The sequence below is a fragment of the Acipenser ruthenus genome, chromosome 2, assembly GCF_902713425.1.
Source record: "Acipenser ruthenus chromosome 2, fAciRut3.2 maternal haplotype, whole genome shotgun sequence".
Lineage (NCBI taxonomy): Eukaryota > Metazoa > Chordata > Actinopteri > Acipenseriformes > Acipenseridae > Acipenser > Acipenser ruthenus.
This window is the reverse complement of record NC_081190.1, coordinates 97,023,573-97,039,897: the sequence shown is the minus strand read 5'-3', so window position 1 is coordinate 97,039,897 and position 16,325 is coordinate 97,023,573. Positions and strand designations below refer to the sequence as shown.

Genomic DNA, 16,325 nt, shown 5'->3' with positions numbered 1-16,325 from the left:
ATTTTGGCCATTTTGTTTTAGATTTAGATTTGTCTACTTTTGGAATGTAATTGTTTTGCACCTCTAGTACCACATTTTTTAAAAAACAGCCGTCCTTTTTCTGTGGATGTTTTCTCTATTTTGCTCCAATCTACTTTTGTTAGTCTCTGTTTCATACCTTCATAGTTTGCTTTTCTAAAATTGTAAACCTTAGCTTTAGTCATTACTTTTTTGGGTTTTGAAAATCACTTCAAATGAGACCATGTTGTGGTCTGAGTTTGCCAATGGCTCTCTGACCTCTGTTTTAGTTATTCTGTCTTCGTTTTTTGAAAAGACTAAATCAAGGCATGCCACCCCTCTAGTCGGTGCCTTGACAAATTGTGTTAGGAAGCAGTCATTTGTCATTTCCACCATTTCAATTTCATCCGTCGTGCTCCTTCAGGCTAGCCATGCAAAAAGCTAGAGCACCCACAGCTATGTTCCAAAACAATCACTACATCACTCTCTTAAGACTAAAACACAATTTATTTACCTTATAGCAATGCATCCAATATAAACGAGATATAAATTAAAATATATGTTTACCTTCCAGTATATGGAAGTGTAGTGTAGGATTGTGATAGAGAGAGAAAGGATTGATGCTGTAAATCTCCCTCCCGATTAGAAAGGGCGCTGTGCAAGGGGGAAGGTAAGCTGCCTCCTAGATCTGCCTCGGTGGTAGGTGGAAACTGGAAGGTAACCATATTAGGAGGGGCGCGTAGCTGCGAGTACTCAGGACGATTCCATTGCAGTCAGCTGCAGGGCAGCCCTCTATTGGAGAAACCAGACGACGCGTTGATTGCAGGGAGGAGTTTTCTGAGTACAAAGGGGAAGCAGCTACGTCAGTATCTCCCCTTGCGCTGAGACAATAATTGACCGGCCGGAGCTGGTGTATGTTTGTTTGTTTTGTTACGTGTTTGTGTGTTTTCGTAGAGGAGCAGGAGGATGGGAGGCTGTCGCTACCAAGCCAGCACTAACCCCAGAGCACTCCCCTGATCGCACAGCACAACACAGCACAGCGCACGCACCACAGTCCCCTTTGGAGAGAGCACAGTTTCGTGCACGGAGGAGTGTGTTTAAGGAGTGTCTTTTTGTTTGTTATTTTTGAAACGTGGTCCTTGTTTTGTTTTGCCCTGATTACCATCGCTGGTATCAGGGTGTATTATTTTCCTGTTTGGATTATTTTTGTGGATATTTCTGTTTTTGTGTGGATTATTAAATTACTTGTTTTGGGAGAATACGTTTGGACATTGGCAGTCTTTTGCACCACATCATTCATCCTGTCACAAGGATATATGAAAAATAAGAACTGTCTTCAAAAAGGAGAGACTTCTGACTTTGACCAAACAGTAATCAGTTTTTCAGAGACCCTCAGGGCATGGACCACGTCAGCTGGCAAGATCAAGTTCAATGGTATCGAATGGGGTCTTGCTCTGGGCTTGTATAGGATTTTCCCTCCATTGAATATATCATCAACTTTTTGTTTGATTATATTAACCTGGGTTACAGAACAAAAAGTTCTTTAACCCTTTGAGCAGTCCGAACGTACTGGTACATTTGCTGCTGTCTGGTCCCCAGGGATGTTCTGCAACTTTAAATTTGAATTACTGAGCCTACAAAACACCTGATCACATAATATTGTAACACTAGGTTTCTGTAACACCTTTTATTGGTCTCTTGCGCCCTCTGCCAGATATTGACTGAATTACATATAAAAAACACAGTCAAAAAATGTCAACAGTGTTTGTAAACCGGCGAAAATCGCTCAGTGAGAAAGAAGTATTAGTAATAATACTGAATTCAGTTTCCGATTTACAATTTTTCCACTGAATTTTTCACAAGGGGTTTGTTTCGTGTACATGCCGCTACGCGCTTCCGCCAAGATGGCCGACTTCCGGTTTTCGCCCACCGTCAAATCGACCAATCTACAGGGAAGCATACAGTCCACCTTACACAGCACCCTTTCTGGTCGGGAGGGAGATTTACAGCTTAGATTCTTTCTATCTTTGTCGCACACGAAATTAACAAAACATAACAATTTCAAGAACATAACATCAATCGTGGTTTAAACTTTACTGTCAAAGGGTGTATCAGTATCCTAACTGAGGTAATTTGAGATGGACACATCATTGGCTTCATTGTAAATTATTTGTGCGTGTATACCAGCAACATTAACTTGTCAACTATGCTCCTCAATCACAGATGTTGTGTTTTCCTTATGCACCAAAAGCATATTAATATGGGCACGCGGCCAATAAAATGTAGTAACAATTTCCCACTTACTATGCATGCAACATTAACAAATGTGCACTGAAGAATGCAAGTTTTCAAAAGCACATTTGGCTGGGTCACTTATTAAGAATATAGCTAATTTATAGAAACACCTTATAAAGGAATGTGGCAATGTGCCCCGCCCCTGTGTGCATTTGTGTGTTATATGTTGTATGTTGCGTGTGTTAATGTTGGTGTATTGTAGTTGGCTGCACGGGATATAAATGGGTGTGTGCAGCACGAGTTATTTAAAATGTATAATTGTATTTAAGCACGAGGATTGCACATCACTTCACGTGCATTTAAAGTATTTAATATGTGAGCACGAGGTTGCACATAATTAATTCACGTGCTGGGATTCAAGTGAATAATTAATTAGTAATTGAATCCCGGCACAACAGTATATATAGATGCACGTTTCATTCACTCGGGGTTGTGTGTTCGGTGAGTGGAGAACGGGTGTGGAGAGGAGAAAGGAAAATAAACAAAGATAATAATAATAATAATAATAATAATAATAATAATAATAATAATAATCAGAAGAAGAAGTAGTATTTCACTCACCGTGTTTGTTTGTCTGTTTACTGCTTTATCGTTTTGTTCGTCTATTTATTTTGGCTTAAAGTGCCGTGTTCTGTTTTGTTCAACCTTTTTATTTACAATAAACCGGCGCAAGCAAGCGCCTTCATCATTTCACCGTCCCTGTGTGTGTTTCCTTTCCTGGGTCTGACGTCATCACTCAGCCAGCCGTGTGACAAGGAAACATTACTGAAACACATTTACATTTACTGTAGGTCCAGATGTTTAATGCCGATTTCCCCGAGAAGTTACCTAGTTCTTTCTTTTCCAAAGAAAATATTTGATCTCAAGTGAGTTTGATCTAAACAGCAGTGGGTCTAAATCATGTGGCAATTATTTAAACCATTAAAATGTTTTACAGAGTTCAGCTTTTTAATTTGTTTTACGCTATCACACTATATACTATCAGGTGTTTAATTTTCATAACCTTGTGAAGACAGAATGGCTTGTGGGTGATGTCAGTCCAGGAAATGCAGAGACACACCGTACTGGAGTATGAAGCGCTGATGCACAAGTTTTATTAAACAAATAAAAGATTGAAACAAAACAGAAGCAAACACTGAACCCAAAACAAAACGGCACAAGGGCCAAAACAAACAGGTAAATAAAGTAACAAGCAGCATGCTGGTGTAAAGCCAGTATGTGTAACAATTGTTATTTTAAATGTACCTTTCTAGAGCTCTTTCTCTTTCATTCCACCTCTAAACACACCAACCTTGTTCAGCCAAAGCTACAGGTGTTTATACATGTGACTGTCTCCAAATTAGTAATAAATTAATCCATCTGAAGACAGTCACATTCTGCACGAATTTAGCATGGATGGGGAATTTTAACCCGATCTATGCTGTAAAACAACAATAATAAACATTGTGTTTTTACATGCTAAACAATACATTTTAAATAATAATAATACAAAATAATACAAAATACACACAGGGACGGGGTGTACCCTGTCACACTTTGGTAAACAAAGAGGCCATGTTTTTCTTTGTCTTCTAACATAACATTATTCAGCAGGTCTCTTTTGACTTTATGAAGCAAAATTTGTTAATTATATAGGGTGCTGCTAAACTTTTGGCCATAGCTGTGTGTGCCACTGTGGCTGTGCACACTTTACTGTTACTTTACAGTTATGTAGTAGGTTGTGTGCTGTCGTTTACTTATCACTACACATTACAATCTGGTCATACCATAGACTTCAGAAAAGGCAGAGACGAAGTTGCAAAGAGCCCAATGGGATACACAAGGTGGTAAAATAGGATTGTGCATCTATGCCTGCTACAAAATGGCACATCCATACAGATGACAAGACATAACAGTTGTTACCGAAGAAGTCTTTGCTACATGTATTACACTGTTAAAAAAAATTTAAAAAAAGCATGATACAGTAAATGTAAATATTCTTGATGGGCCACCCATAGTTTTTTTCTTTGGACAGGTGGTGCTCTACCATAATACACCAAAGCTCCACCCATCTCACACAACAATAGATCAAGTGAAGTGGCTGGAATTTTCTAAATGGTAGAGGTGCAGATGGGTTATCAGGGGGTGTAACAGGGGAGATCTGTGCGGACTGTCTGACGTATGCATAGTGCTGCAGGAAGAGAGCAGCAGCCTCGTAAGATCCGCCTGTCAGTCATGGCAATGACACGGGGAGGTGGGGAAGAGGGTGTGTTGGCTTTTCCTTTCTCTGAGTGGCTGAGAGGCGGGCCTTGGGGGATTGCTGGACCTATAAAATAACACTCTGTTGTTCCTTCAGATTGGCCCCTCTAGACCGACAACAAGCTAGTGGAAGCACTGCTCTAAAAGACTGTGAGCGGACGGAGAAAGAAAACAAAAGAAAAACCAAAGAGAAGAAAATAAAAATATAGAGAGCGGGCAGACCCCAACAGTGTATGAGAATGGGCCGAGGGAACAGTAGAGTGTAGAACGGAGACCCGGGCTATATGGCTAGCGACGGTCGGGGAAACGCTGCAACTTTATTTTGTAGTTTTGATTAAAAGTGTCTAATTCTTTGTACCTTTTTTATTATTATTTGTTTAGGCACCTGCGAGTGTCTAGTTGGTCGTTCTTAGTTACCATTGCTGGTATCTGGAAATGGCGGACCTATAGTGCCACCTGCCGGTACATAATAAATAGTGCACCCTAGTGGTGTTTAGCACTACAAATTTCTGTCTCCTGTGTCAGTGAATTCCTCACCCTTCCACAGGGGGGTTTACATAAAAATGCATTTCATTGATTCATTCACAGAATATTCTGATTATCATCATTACAAATAAATCCATTAGGGCAGGAATCAATAAACAATACTGGTTACTGAATGTTTTGGGGTAGAATCTGAATACTAAAAATAAACAAATCAAGATGCACCTCGGAAAAAATTATAATGCATCATTAATTAAAATGGAATGCTAAAGTGGAAAAAGCTGTTATGGCACAAGCATGAACACAGAGAAATGATTACGACAGCGTGTACAGAATAATTGTTTGACTTGAGGGACTCTGAAAAGGCATAAATAGCAGACTCTAAGTGTCCTCTCCTGCAGTATTTGTGTTCTGCCAGCAGAGCTACAGGTGCTCCCATCTCCTGCCTGCTTCTCGGTAACATTTTCAGGCTCATTAAGTAAGTACAATGATTTTGTTTTTTGTCAACTTGCTTTTATCATACACTACCTTACTTTTTTAAAATACATTTTTTTTTTTACTTAATATAACTATTAGGACTAAATTACATGTGTTTACATTTCATTTGCAGAAAGCTTCAATTATAAATATGAACATAAAGCTGTAATGCATATACATGCAGTGTAAGAAACAGCTGTTCATTTCTTGATGATGTGTCATTGAAAGGCAGTGTTATAAATTACTATGCATATATCTGCATTAATTTACTTAATTCTTTAAAAGTTTGGAAATGTTCCTGCATGAAATTGAAATCATTCATGATGGATTGTGTTTGCAGTGTATGCTAGTATTCTGTCATTTCTGGATTCATTTTAGAATAATTTAGTATTAGAAATGCATTTTTTTTCTATTCATCCAAACTAATTTATTTAGTTTCTTTCACAGGCATGCATTTGTAAATGTAAAACAAACAAACAAAAAAATCTCTTTGAATACAAAAATGTTTTTGTAATGCATATGACATTTTGCCTTTAGAGTGTAAATCTGTCAGTTAATTTTGCATGGAAACATTGCAAATACATTGTGCATGTACATTTATATAGGATATTTATATAGGATGTCTATGTAAAACATGTTGAGAAAGATGTTTTATAGAGTAAATGGGTCATTATTTTTATGTCTAGTTAATCTGTTTGTACATTATACGTTCATGTTAAGACATTTACAGTGTGATTTAGTGTTAAAATGTTGCTTTCAGTTATCTGCCAGCCTGACTTAAATTCTTTCCTTATTATTCATAATAATGTAATAATTAAGACTGTTGTGGTAAAAGTCAACCCAAACGCCCCCTCCCACATCCCCACCATATGAATTTAATAGGGGCTGTCATGCATCCTAAAGTTAATTGTGGCTTTCCATCCACAGTCTGGTTAATCATGGAAAAGCTGATGTCTGTTTGTAAACAAAGTCAAGTATCCTGGCTTGTCCTCCTCGCAGTGCTGGGCTGTGCTAGCACTCTGCCTGTAGATGTGGATCCTGTCTGCACAGTGGGAGGCCATGCAAAGTACAGACTTGCCTTCACAGGGAAGTGGAGTCAGACTGCCTTTCCAAAGCAATATCCTCTCTTTAGACCCCCGGCACAGTGGTCACAAATCATAGGTAGGTCAATTTCCATAAAAACAAACTAACAAACAACAAAAAAACAGTAGGTAAAACAAGCAGCTGAAAACATGAACAGAAATGTAGCAGGGTATGTGTATTTACAAGTCACATGCCCAGGGGGCACACTGATCCTTTATAAAGCATGGTTTCATGACACTTTTGAAGTGCCACATATAACATGTTAAAAAAAGTAAAGTATTAATTCACTCAATAATTTATTGCTGTAGTTACATTTTATAATAAGGCCATATAAGGATACATTTGTTACAATGCTGGACTGCTGCATTATGCTAACTCCAGCACAGGCACTGTTTAACTGAGCAGTCACTGACTTCCATGCAGAATATATGTATTCATAGGTCTAGCATTCCCTGTTTAAAGTACAAAGAAAAAATGTAAGGGCATTTGCTTTCTATATTTTCTAGGTACCTATCAACAGTTTGTCTGTAATTATAAATTCAAAGTATTATTTAAGTTTACCTTAGATACTGGAAAGCTCTAGGTCACACAGAAGTACCTTACATGGGTGACCCCAGTACAGGAAAGAGAAATACCCAGTAACAAAGTGCTAGCTAAAAAACCTCAAAACCTAAGGAACAGCAAGCAGGGAGTATATAATAAAGTACACACTGTTCTGGTCTTACTAGCTTATATTAAAAGGCAGGTGCAGGTATATGATTTAAGTTAGTATGTTTTTGTTTAGGTGGAATAAAAAAAAGATGGTGGTTTGGCTCGGTTTGTGAGAAAGAAAGCCAACACAAGAATCATCTTAAATCTGTATTTAAAATTAGGGAATCGGTGGAGAATAAAACCATATACTACTTGCAATACTCCCTGAACTTAAATCACATTGGAGAATATATCTAACAGCTCCATGAAAAATGAAGTACTAAAGTAACTGAAAAACAGAAATCTCTCAACAGCTGTGACTCATAGTTCTGACTACCACATATGGCAAAGGAACGAATATGCCAGTACCGGAGTGAGAGAGTTTGCTGAGAAAGGAGAAGCCTGGACGTTAATGAAAGAGGTGGAGTCGGCTGCAGAGAAGATTCAGAGTGTCTATGGGATTTTCTCTGCCCCAGCGGTCATCAGTGGGACTGGCCAAAATTCAGTCGACTTTGAGGTTTTTGCAAGACACTCATTAGTAAGTTACACCTATACTTAAAGAATTACTAATTTATGCCGTTGCAATAAACAACTAGGCGCCATATTTAGAAATGTGAAATGTAAAAAAAAAAAAAAACAGTAACTTAGGACACTAACACTCAAGTGTTTTTTTTATGAATATGGTCGTCAATCTAATAAGTTCAACATCGGTCCATGTGAACAGAGGTACACATGGTAATGCGGCATTTGTGACATGAAATACAAAATTGCACAAGTGTTGAGAATTCGAGCATTGAATATCCGTCCGTCCACTGTACTTGTTAAGATTGTAATGATCTGTGCATTTGTGTTGTACTGTACCTCTGCTGTGTATGTGTGTTTACGTGCTGTGTGTGTGACTTATGTCGTTCTCGTTGTTTTTAATTGTGTTCCCTTCCCCCTCTGTATTTCCTGCCGTTGTTTAACTCTCTCTGTTGCTGTGTGACCCTAGCCTGCGTCTGTTGCTGTGTCTCCCCTGTGACTGTCCCTGTCCCGTTGTATCAGTCATGCAGTGCATGGTCTGTGTCTCCCCTGTGATTCACTGTGGGTCACTGTGTGTTCACAGTGTTCCCATTGGCCTAACGTGTGCGGCTGAGGACCAATGGGATGCGTAAACTTTGAATAAAGGGGCGGGGTTGTGGTTATAAGAGATGCTGCGACGCCTTGTTGTTGTGTTGTGGTTGCCATGGTTCCTGAGAAGTTGACTGAGAGCTGCGGACTCTGCGTGTGTGTGTGTGTGGAGAAAGAGACTGAATAAAGCTTTTGGAACTAAGAACAAGCGTGTCTGTCTCTCCTGTTTTCTGGCTGCCCTGTGAAACGATACATTGGTGTCAGGAAGTGGGATCAAGAACAAAACCTACAGCGTCAAGCAGGAGCAGTTAGGAGAGATGGATCAGTGGATCCGCTGCAACCCTGACCCATCCCAGACCCGGTGGGATGGCAACCTGGAAGACCTCTCGGTGGCCGTGAGGATCAAGGCTGGTGCCTTGCCTGCGGGGAGTTTGGGCACAAGGAGGTACGCTGCCCCTTTATAAAGGAAGAGGAGGTACCGCCTGCCCCAAAGCAAAAGAGGAGGAGGGTGCCGTTTCCAGCGTCGGTGAGGGAGGTGCTGCCCACCTGGGCGCCAGGGAGCGAAGCCCGTGTGCTGGAGAATGAGACGGAGCAGTGGAGTAAGGCTGAAGCCCCTACCCTTCCCGGATCCGGTGGGATTGCAGATGGGAGGACCTCTTCGAGGACCTAGAGGACTGAGGTTGGTGCCTTGTCTGTGGAGAGTTCAGGCACAAAGTGGGGCGCTGTCCCCATCAAGAGGGAGAAGAGCTGCCTGCCCAAAAGCAAAAGTGGAAGAGGGGCAGCCATCCCCGAAGACAAACACGAGAGGGTGGTGCTGCCGGCCCGACTGCAACGGAGAGAGGAGCCGCTGCAAGTGCCAGCCCTTTCAAGGGTTCCTGCCTGCACAGAGCCCCCGCCTGACTGCACAGCGCCGTCGTCTGACTGCACAGAGCCGCCATCTGATGGTCCCATGACACCGCTGTCGAGCTGCCCACTACAAGCACCGGAGAGTCCCGCGCCACTGCCAGTGTTGCTACTGCCGGCATTGTCCCTGCTGGAGTGCACAGCGCCACCACTTGTAAAGGAGCCCCGACGGGGCAAAAGTCACTCAGGTTTTGGGGGTAAGAAGGGGGTTAAATGGGCACCCTCTTACAGAAGCCCAGGGGTTACCAGAGGGATTAAACAGGCTCCCCTGACCGAAGACCCAGCCTAGCAGAGGAGAGGAGACTGCCTCCAACACAGCGCAGCCCGCTAACCCACCTACAAGGATCCGGAGAGGAAAATCTGGACATGAGGGGAGAGGGGCTGTGTTTTAAGGGAAGAGGTGGCCAATTTCGGCTATGAGTTGCATTGCTCCCTGCAGACTTTTTGGGGACAAAATGAGACTAAGGTGGGGGCAGTGTAACTATCTGTGTATTTGTGTTGTACTGTACTTCTGCTGTGTATGTGTGTTTACGTGCTGTGTGTGTCTTATGTCGTTTTTGTTGTTTGTAATTGTGTTCCCTTCCCCCTCTGTATTTCCCGCCGTTGTTTAACCCACTCCATTGCTGTGTGACCCTAGCCTGCTTGCGGGGGCATGTTCTGTGTCTCCCCTGTGATTGGTCCCGCCTGTGATTGGTCCCACCTGTGTGGCTGAGGTGGGATTTGAACCGGGGGACCTCCGGGTTACAAGGCTGTGTCTTTAACCACTGGACCACCCTCATGAGGGTGGCTGAAAACAACCCACTTGGTCCCTTTGGGAGATCTGCAGGTGGAATACTACAGTATGCTATATATACGGAACCACTGATTTGTTGCATTATGTTTCTCCTCTTGTAAACGTCCCCTGGCTTACAACCCAGATTCAATTGGGGTCAAAGAATATTGTAATACCCCAGTATAGTAATTCACAATCTGTATTTTAAAAATAATGTGTTGTTTTTAAACAGTTTAATCTCCAGGTTCACCCTGGAAATTGTATGCCTGTAATAATGGTATTAATACAATGGTATGTAGTGGCTATATTATACCACACTTTTGTTGAGGAGATATGAGGGTCGAATTACTAAGGTGATAATTTAATTGAAGAACATGAATAGTATTTATGGTTAGCTTGTGTAACATTAGAAAAGGCTGTAATTCATGGTTGTGATCAGAACTGTGAGTTATGACTGACTGACTTAAGTAGAATGTGCTGACATAATGCCACCTGACACGCTGACTGGTTTAATAGACAAACCATGATACCGTGTGTCCTCGGAGTGAACCAAAATCCTGTAATTATTAAAGAGGTATTTTTCAAGATATGTGTGCATTTTGGCAAACAATACTGTATCCCAGAATGACAGAGAAATAGATGTATCAAATGGCAAATTCATGGCTAAAGCAGTGCGAGTCTTCTTTTAGTTAATTCCATGGAAAGGGAATGTTAAAATCGCTTCACATTTTCCTTTTTCCTATCAACTGGCATGTAACAGAGACTAGCATATCTAAAATATGACATCATAGCAAATGTATTCCAAACACAAAAAAATGCAGTGTGAAGCCAAAATCCATTAATTTAAGTGTTTTCAAGCTTGAAGATAGAAAAAGGAAAACACTAACACACAAGCCTTTACCTCAAAGTTCTGCACTCCCCAAGTTAAATAGCATTGCTAGGTCATTTATTTTTGCCGGTGGAACTTCACAGTAATTTGAAAAGCAGCTGGGATCTCTCACATCAGTCTTTAATCCAAAACAAATGTTCCCCGTCTCACTAAAACGAGACAGTGTATTCAACAGCACATCTGTTTAGATAGTCGCAAGTCAAACACTTTGCAAAGAAGAGTTTTCACAACAGACTTGATTCAGAGGCAGTCAATGCCTGCAAAATAGAAGTCACAAGCAAATAACACTACCTTGGGGCATAGCGTCTGTGGACCAGCAAAATTAAAGCAAATCTGTTCACACAACATAAAAAAGATAAACACACACACTGCATAAAATAGCACAAATTTTCAACCGATTCACTTGTGAGCTGCTGGAAGCTATCAGCTATGCTTACTCTTTGACACTGTTTATAATCCACATTTAAAGTTGCACTGTATGATTTCCAAGGTTACTTGAGTTATGCTGTCTCTTTGTATTAATAAATCATTTTATGCTGCCAGGACTCCTTTATAGACTTGAACAGCTGAGCACTGTACAAATAAAAATCAGCTGCATACAGTAAAGACACATCTACCATGAAAGTTCTTTATTCCACTTTTTTGAAGGGTATCAAAATGCACAATATTTATTATATTCAAGTAAATTTGGGTCATAAAATGCTTTAAACCAGCTGTAAACCCTGACAATACAAGAAAATACCCCATTAAAATAGCACTTTTTGGAGCTTAATTCTCTTAATGTTCAACAGATGGTAATATCCTGTTTTTGCATGTGACTGAAGAATGTCTGGATCTGTTCAGAGAGCTTCAGACACACAATTATAATAACATTCCAATATGTACAGTTGCAGTGATTTGACAGAATGGTAGGCTGGTCAGCAGTGCTAAAAGGTGGGAGCAAGGCCCATTTGCAAGGTTTCACATCCCCAAAGAACCTCAAAGCCTGAATGTCATCAGAAGCTTTGCATTAATTGTGGAATTTATAGAGAATACAAAGACATTGGCATTAAAGACTAACAGAAAATCAATTTGAACCTACCAATAAATGTATCCATTTCTGAGGTGATGTTATTCATCCTGTACACTAGCGGTCTAGGGCCAAAGCTGCACATGACCGAGCTAACCTCATGAGAGACCCTGTGAGTACTTCAATAAAAGTGAGGGTAGTTCCCACAGAAGAGAAGATAAGCATGTAAGTGTCTCAAATATAGAAGACTCTGCCCATTAGACCTAACAAACGAGTGCTCAAAAGGTTATTGGTTTTTACTTTCACATTGAGAAAACACTTAAGTGAGCATTGACACTCAGGTGTTGTTTCTGAATATGACCCTAACTGTATATTACTACAGCACAAATGACTCATAGAACTGTACATACAGTAATGTTCTGTAGTAACTATAAAATAGAAAGACAACAGAGAAATGAATGTGCAAGTGTCTCTAATGCAGAGAGTCCATCCTCTACATCTAATATAAGTTTGAATAAACCCAACTTCAATATTTGATATCCATATTTGATCTGTTTGAAATGCTAATACCAGCTTTAGATAAAGTAAAAGTTCAATTCTTAAACTGTATGAGTTATTTAAACACTGTAATTAACTTGTGTTGGATGTATTACATCTTGTTTGCGAATAAGACTGTTATTTAAGCAATAAGACAGAAGTAGAGGGCTCTACTGTCTGGGATCATATTACTCCCTAATATTACTCATACTCATGTTTACTTCATTTGAAAATAATATGTAACCCGAATTCTATCATAGTAAATCTAATAAACAGTATCAAATCTATTGAATACAATAGTTAAGGATATGCTTTTGAATCAGTGCACTGTGCAGAACACCCTTGACTGACCCTGAGCTTCTCCTTGCGTTTCCCAGCTCTCCTTCATTGTGAGGATCGTGCCCAGCCCGGACTGGTTTGTAGGTGTGGACAGTCTGAACCTGTGTGACGGGGATCGCTGGAAAGAACAGCTGTCCCTGGACCTTTACCCGTATGACGCAGGCACGGACAGTGGCTTCACCTTTTCATCTCCAGACTTCGCAACTATCCCACAGGACACAGTTACTCAGGTAATCTGTTCATAATCTATTATACACAGTATCCCAGGGCTAAATTATTTATATTCATCATAATACTCATAGCTCCAAGCCAAACACTACCCACTCTTCAACAAGTCACTGTGTCCAGTACTTTTTACCCAACAGTTACACAAGCAAAAAAGAAACAAATGAGGTGAGGCTACAAACAAACATGTGCAAACAGATAGTGTCATGCAAATAAGCTTTTAATACTGTACATGCAAAACCAAGATTTGTATGTTGTACAGGATATGCTCAAACATGCTGCCTCAAAAATATATTTTGGAACTCTTTCTCAAGCTCCTGCACTGAAAGAAATCAGGAAACCTTGTTTACAATAGCTTTGGGGTTTAGATTGCAATGATAAAATGAAAGGTGTCAAAAAAAAATTCAATGCCGTGCAAGCACAGAGCAATGTTTATTTAGGAGACATATGTACACAAGATGGCACGGCCACAATTTTACTAAAACTCTGTTCACAACTGAGTTTACAAGGAGATAGATACAAATGGTGTGAATGACATAGATTGGGCTTGAACCCACTTAGCAAACACTATACATGGATTTATTTTTCCCTAGTAAATGTATAAGCAGATCATCCATATCAAGAGTAGAATAGGTAACAACTTGATTCTTCGCATTGTTTTCGAAAATAAGGTATAATGCTCTTTTTTTTAATATATGTAGACAAGTGTGTATATGGTTTTGTTAAATCACAAATAGTGATTTCTTTTAAAAGAAAACATTCACACAAAACAATAAACAATTTGTGTAGACTATATATAAGTTAATAAATTGCAGCACTTTTTTTGCCATTAAAATCTACTAGCATGTCTAGCTAATAATCGCCATATTAATGACCTTACAATTACACAACATATACATTATGATTTGTCAGTGCTTGTATTTCTTGTCACTGGATGCTGTCTTACAGAGCTCTGCTCTTCAAGTCTGTACACAAAGCAATTACGTCAACAAAAAAAAGTTTTTAAAACAAAAAGTTTGCAGTAAGAAAACTTGGGTGGATGGATGCTAGGGAGTTATGTAATTAATTAAATGTTCAAAATGGTCAAAAATAGACTAAACAATAAATCTGTGAAAAGTTTAAACATGCACAAAACAAAGGCAAGCAAAAAATGTGTAAACTTTCATTACTATCAATATTTACTTTAAAGGAAGCGTATTTGGCAATCACATTCAATTGAATACTTTATTCTTCCATATAAGCCTTCTGTTTTGTATTTTGACTGTTCTGTATATTTAGTCAACTAGTCTGCAGCAATGTATGCACCCTTAGTGGTCATGTGATGTTTAGCAACAATCACAGGGAAGCAGAACGATCTCCGAGCAGCATAATGGCGTCTGCCAATGCAAGCAGCTCTTCCCTTAGCAGCTGCACATTGACCAGTATCTATCATGACCACCAGAAAGCACCACTCCGGTACCAATGGGTTAATGATTGTGACAAAATTAATATTTTTTTTTCCTTCTGTCCGTAGATAACCTCTTCATTTCCAAGCCACCCAGCAAACTCCTTCTACTATCCCCGACTGAAGCATTTGCCTCCCATCGCAAGAGTCACCATCACGAAGCTGAAGGGAAACCATATCATGAGCCTGCCTAAAGACCTGCCCCATTCCAATCTGATCCCTATAGGCAATGAAATAGATTCACTCACAAGTATGTTGAAATACCTCAAAGGACACTAATATACCTACTGCATAGCCACCCTCAAAATACACATATCTTCTACATTGCATTATTGGACAAACAACATTGTACTTGTATAGGAGATCGTCACACATTTTTTAAAAGTTGTAGTATTATTCAAATAAAGCAACATTATATGACAAATCAAACAAATGGGTCTTTAGGTAAGCCATAAAAAGCTACCAGAGTCTGAGAGTCATTTAAGTGATATAAAATGAAGACTTTGAAGGATGATCGGACAAATAAGAAATGTATTCATTTATTTATTCTTTTTATTGTCAAGAGGAATGTAACCGGAAGCTGCCCCTATTTTACTGTCCCATTATAATAAATATATATATATCCTATATCAAAGTACAAAGCTAGAAACCCTGTTATGAACAGCATAGAGCAACTAGGGTTTGGTTGACATGGAGACCAAATCTGAAAACAAGGCAATACAAATCTGAAAGAGAAAAGTGAAAATTAGGAAATGCCTGTACATTTCCATGCAAATGTGATGTTTGAGTTTAGTGTTCAAGGTTTGTTGTGAGAAAGCAGTATTGTGATAAATAGAACATTCTTTGCTGAAATAAATCAGGGCATTGTTTTTTCAGACTAGTTTCAAAGCCAACCCAAGATTAGTGACCGGGTGGACATCACGGTTTAAAAAACAAAACAATAAAAATAATATATATAAAAACATAATGTCCAAATATGTAAACTGGCTCAGGAATCACTAAAGAATGATACCAGGGGTGCTTCAGCCACTGGAGGATCCTTTGTCTTTAACAAGCCACAGCCCACTTACTGCATAAGAAGACTGGTGTCAGTTTTGTGAGAAACTGAAGTCTTTACACATGAGATAATAATCTGTTCCATGTGGTGTGCAACTTATAAAGTATTTGTTGTAAGTAGGTTATGTAATGACGACAGGGGAGCAGTGAATGTTAATCCCCCCATTTTGACCCTCCGTAACTCCGTAAAAAATACAGCTGCAAATGTTTACATGCCTATTTCAGGTTATGCAATTATTATTTTCCTAGAACAGAAGATGTCATTGTAGTTAACTCCTTTCTATGCATTGGGTCATTCCAGTCCAAGTGGATCAAGGGGGTGGAAACCCCTTGAAACAAGCTACACTACTTATATTATTCAGGTCATGAAAATGGGCATTCAGACACATTCTCACAATGTGGCATACACCGCTCTTCTTTTGCATGTGCTTAACAATTTTTCAATTTCAATTTTATTTAATAATATATTGCCTTTCATTTCAAAGTATCTCAAAGCGCTGCTAAAACAGAAGAAAGTCTGTGGTATCAAAAAATAGTAAAAATTACAAAACAATACATAATAATAATAATAATAATAATAATAATAATAATAATAATAATAATAATAATAATAATAATAATAATAATAATAATATAAAACATTTAAATAAACAGCTGAAAACAGAAAATGAATAAAAATGAGAGATAAAACACAAAATTACAAAAATAAGCAAGTCAAATAGGTTAAAAAGGCTAGACTATAAAAGTAAGTCTTTAACCTTGACTAAAATATTGACTG

General features: G+C 39.2%; 1 protein-coding gene across 1 annotated transcript; it reads left to right on the top strand.

The window, feature by feature from the left end:
* The first annotated feature begins 5,430 nt into the window (after positions 1 to 5,430).
* Positions 5,431 to 15,345, top strand: LOC117408437 (spondin-2-like). The gene is made up of 5 exons (XM_034013426.3): positions 5,431 to 5,491; positions 6,418 to 6,651; positions 7,578 to 7,801; positions 12,861 to 13,052; positions 14,561 to 15,345. Exons 2-5 carry the CDS (start codon positions 6,429 to 6,431, stop codon positions 14,768 to 14,770), a joined length of 849 nt encoding a protein of 282 aa, XP_033869317.1. The 5' UTR covers positions 5,431 to 5,491; positions 6,418 to 6,428; the 3' UTR covers positions 14,771 to 15,345.
* The last annotated feature ends 980 nt before the right edge of the window (positions 15,346 to 16,325 follow it).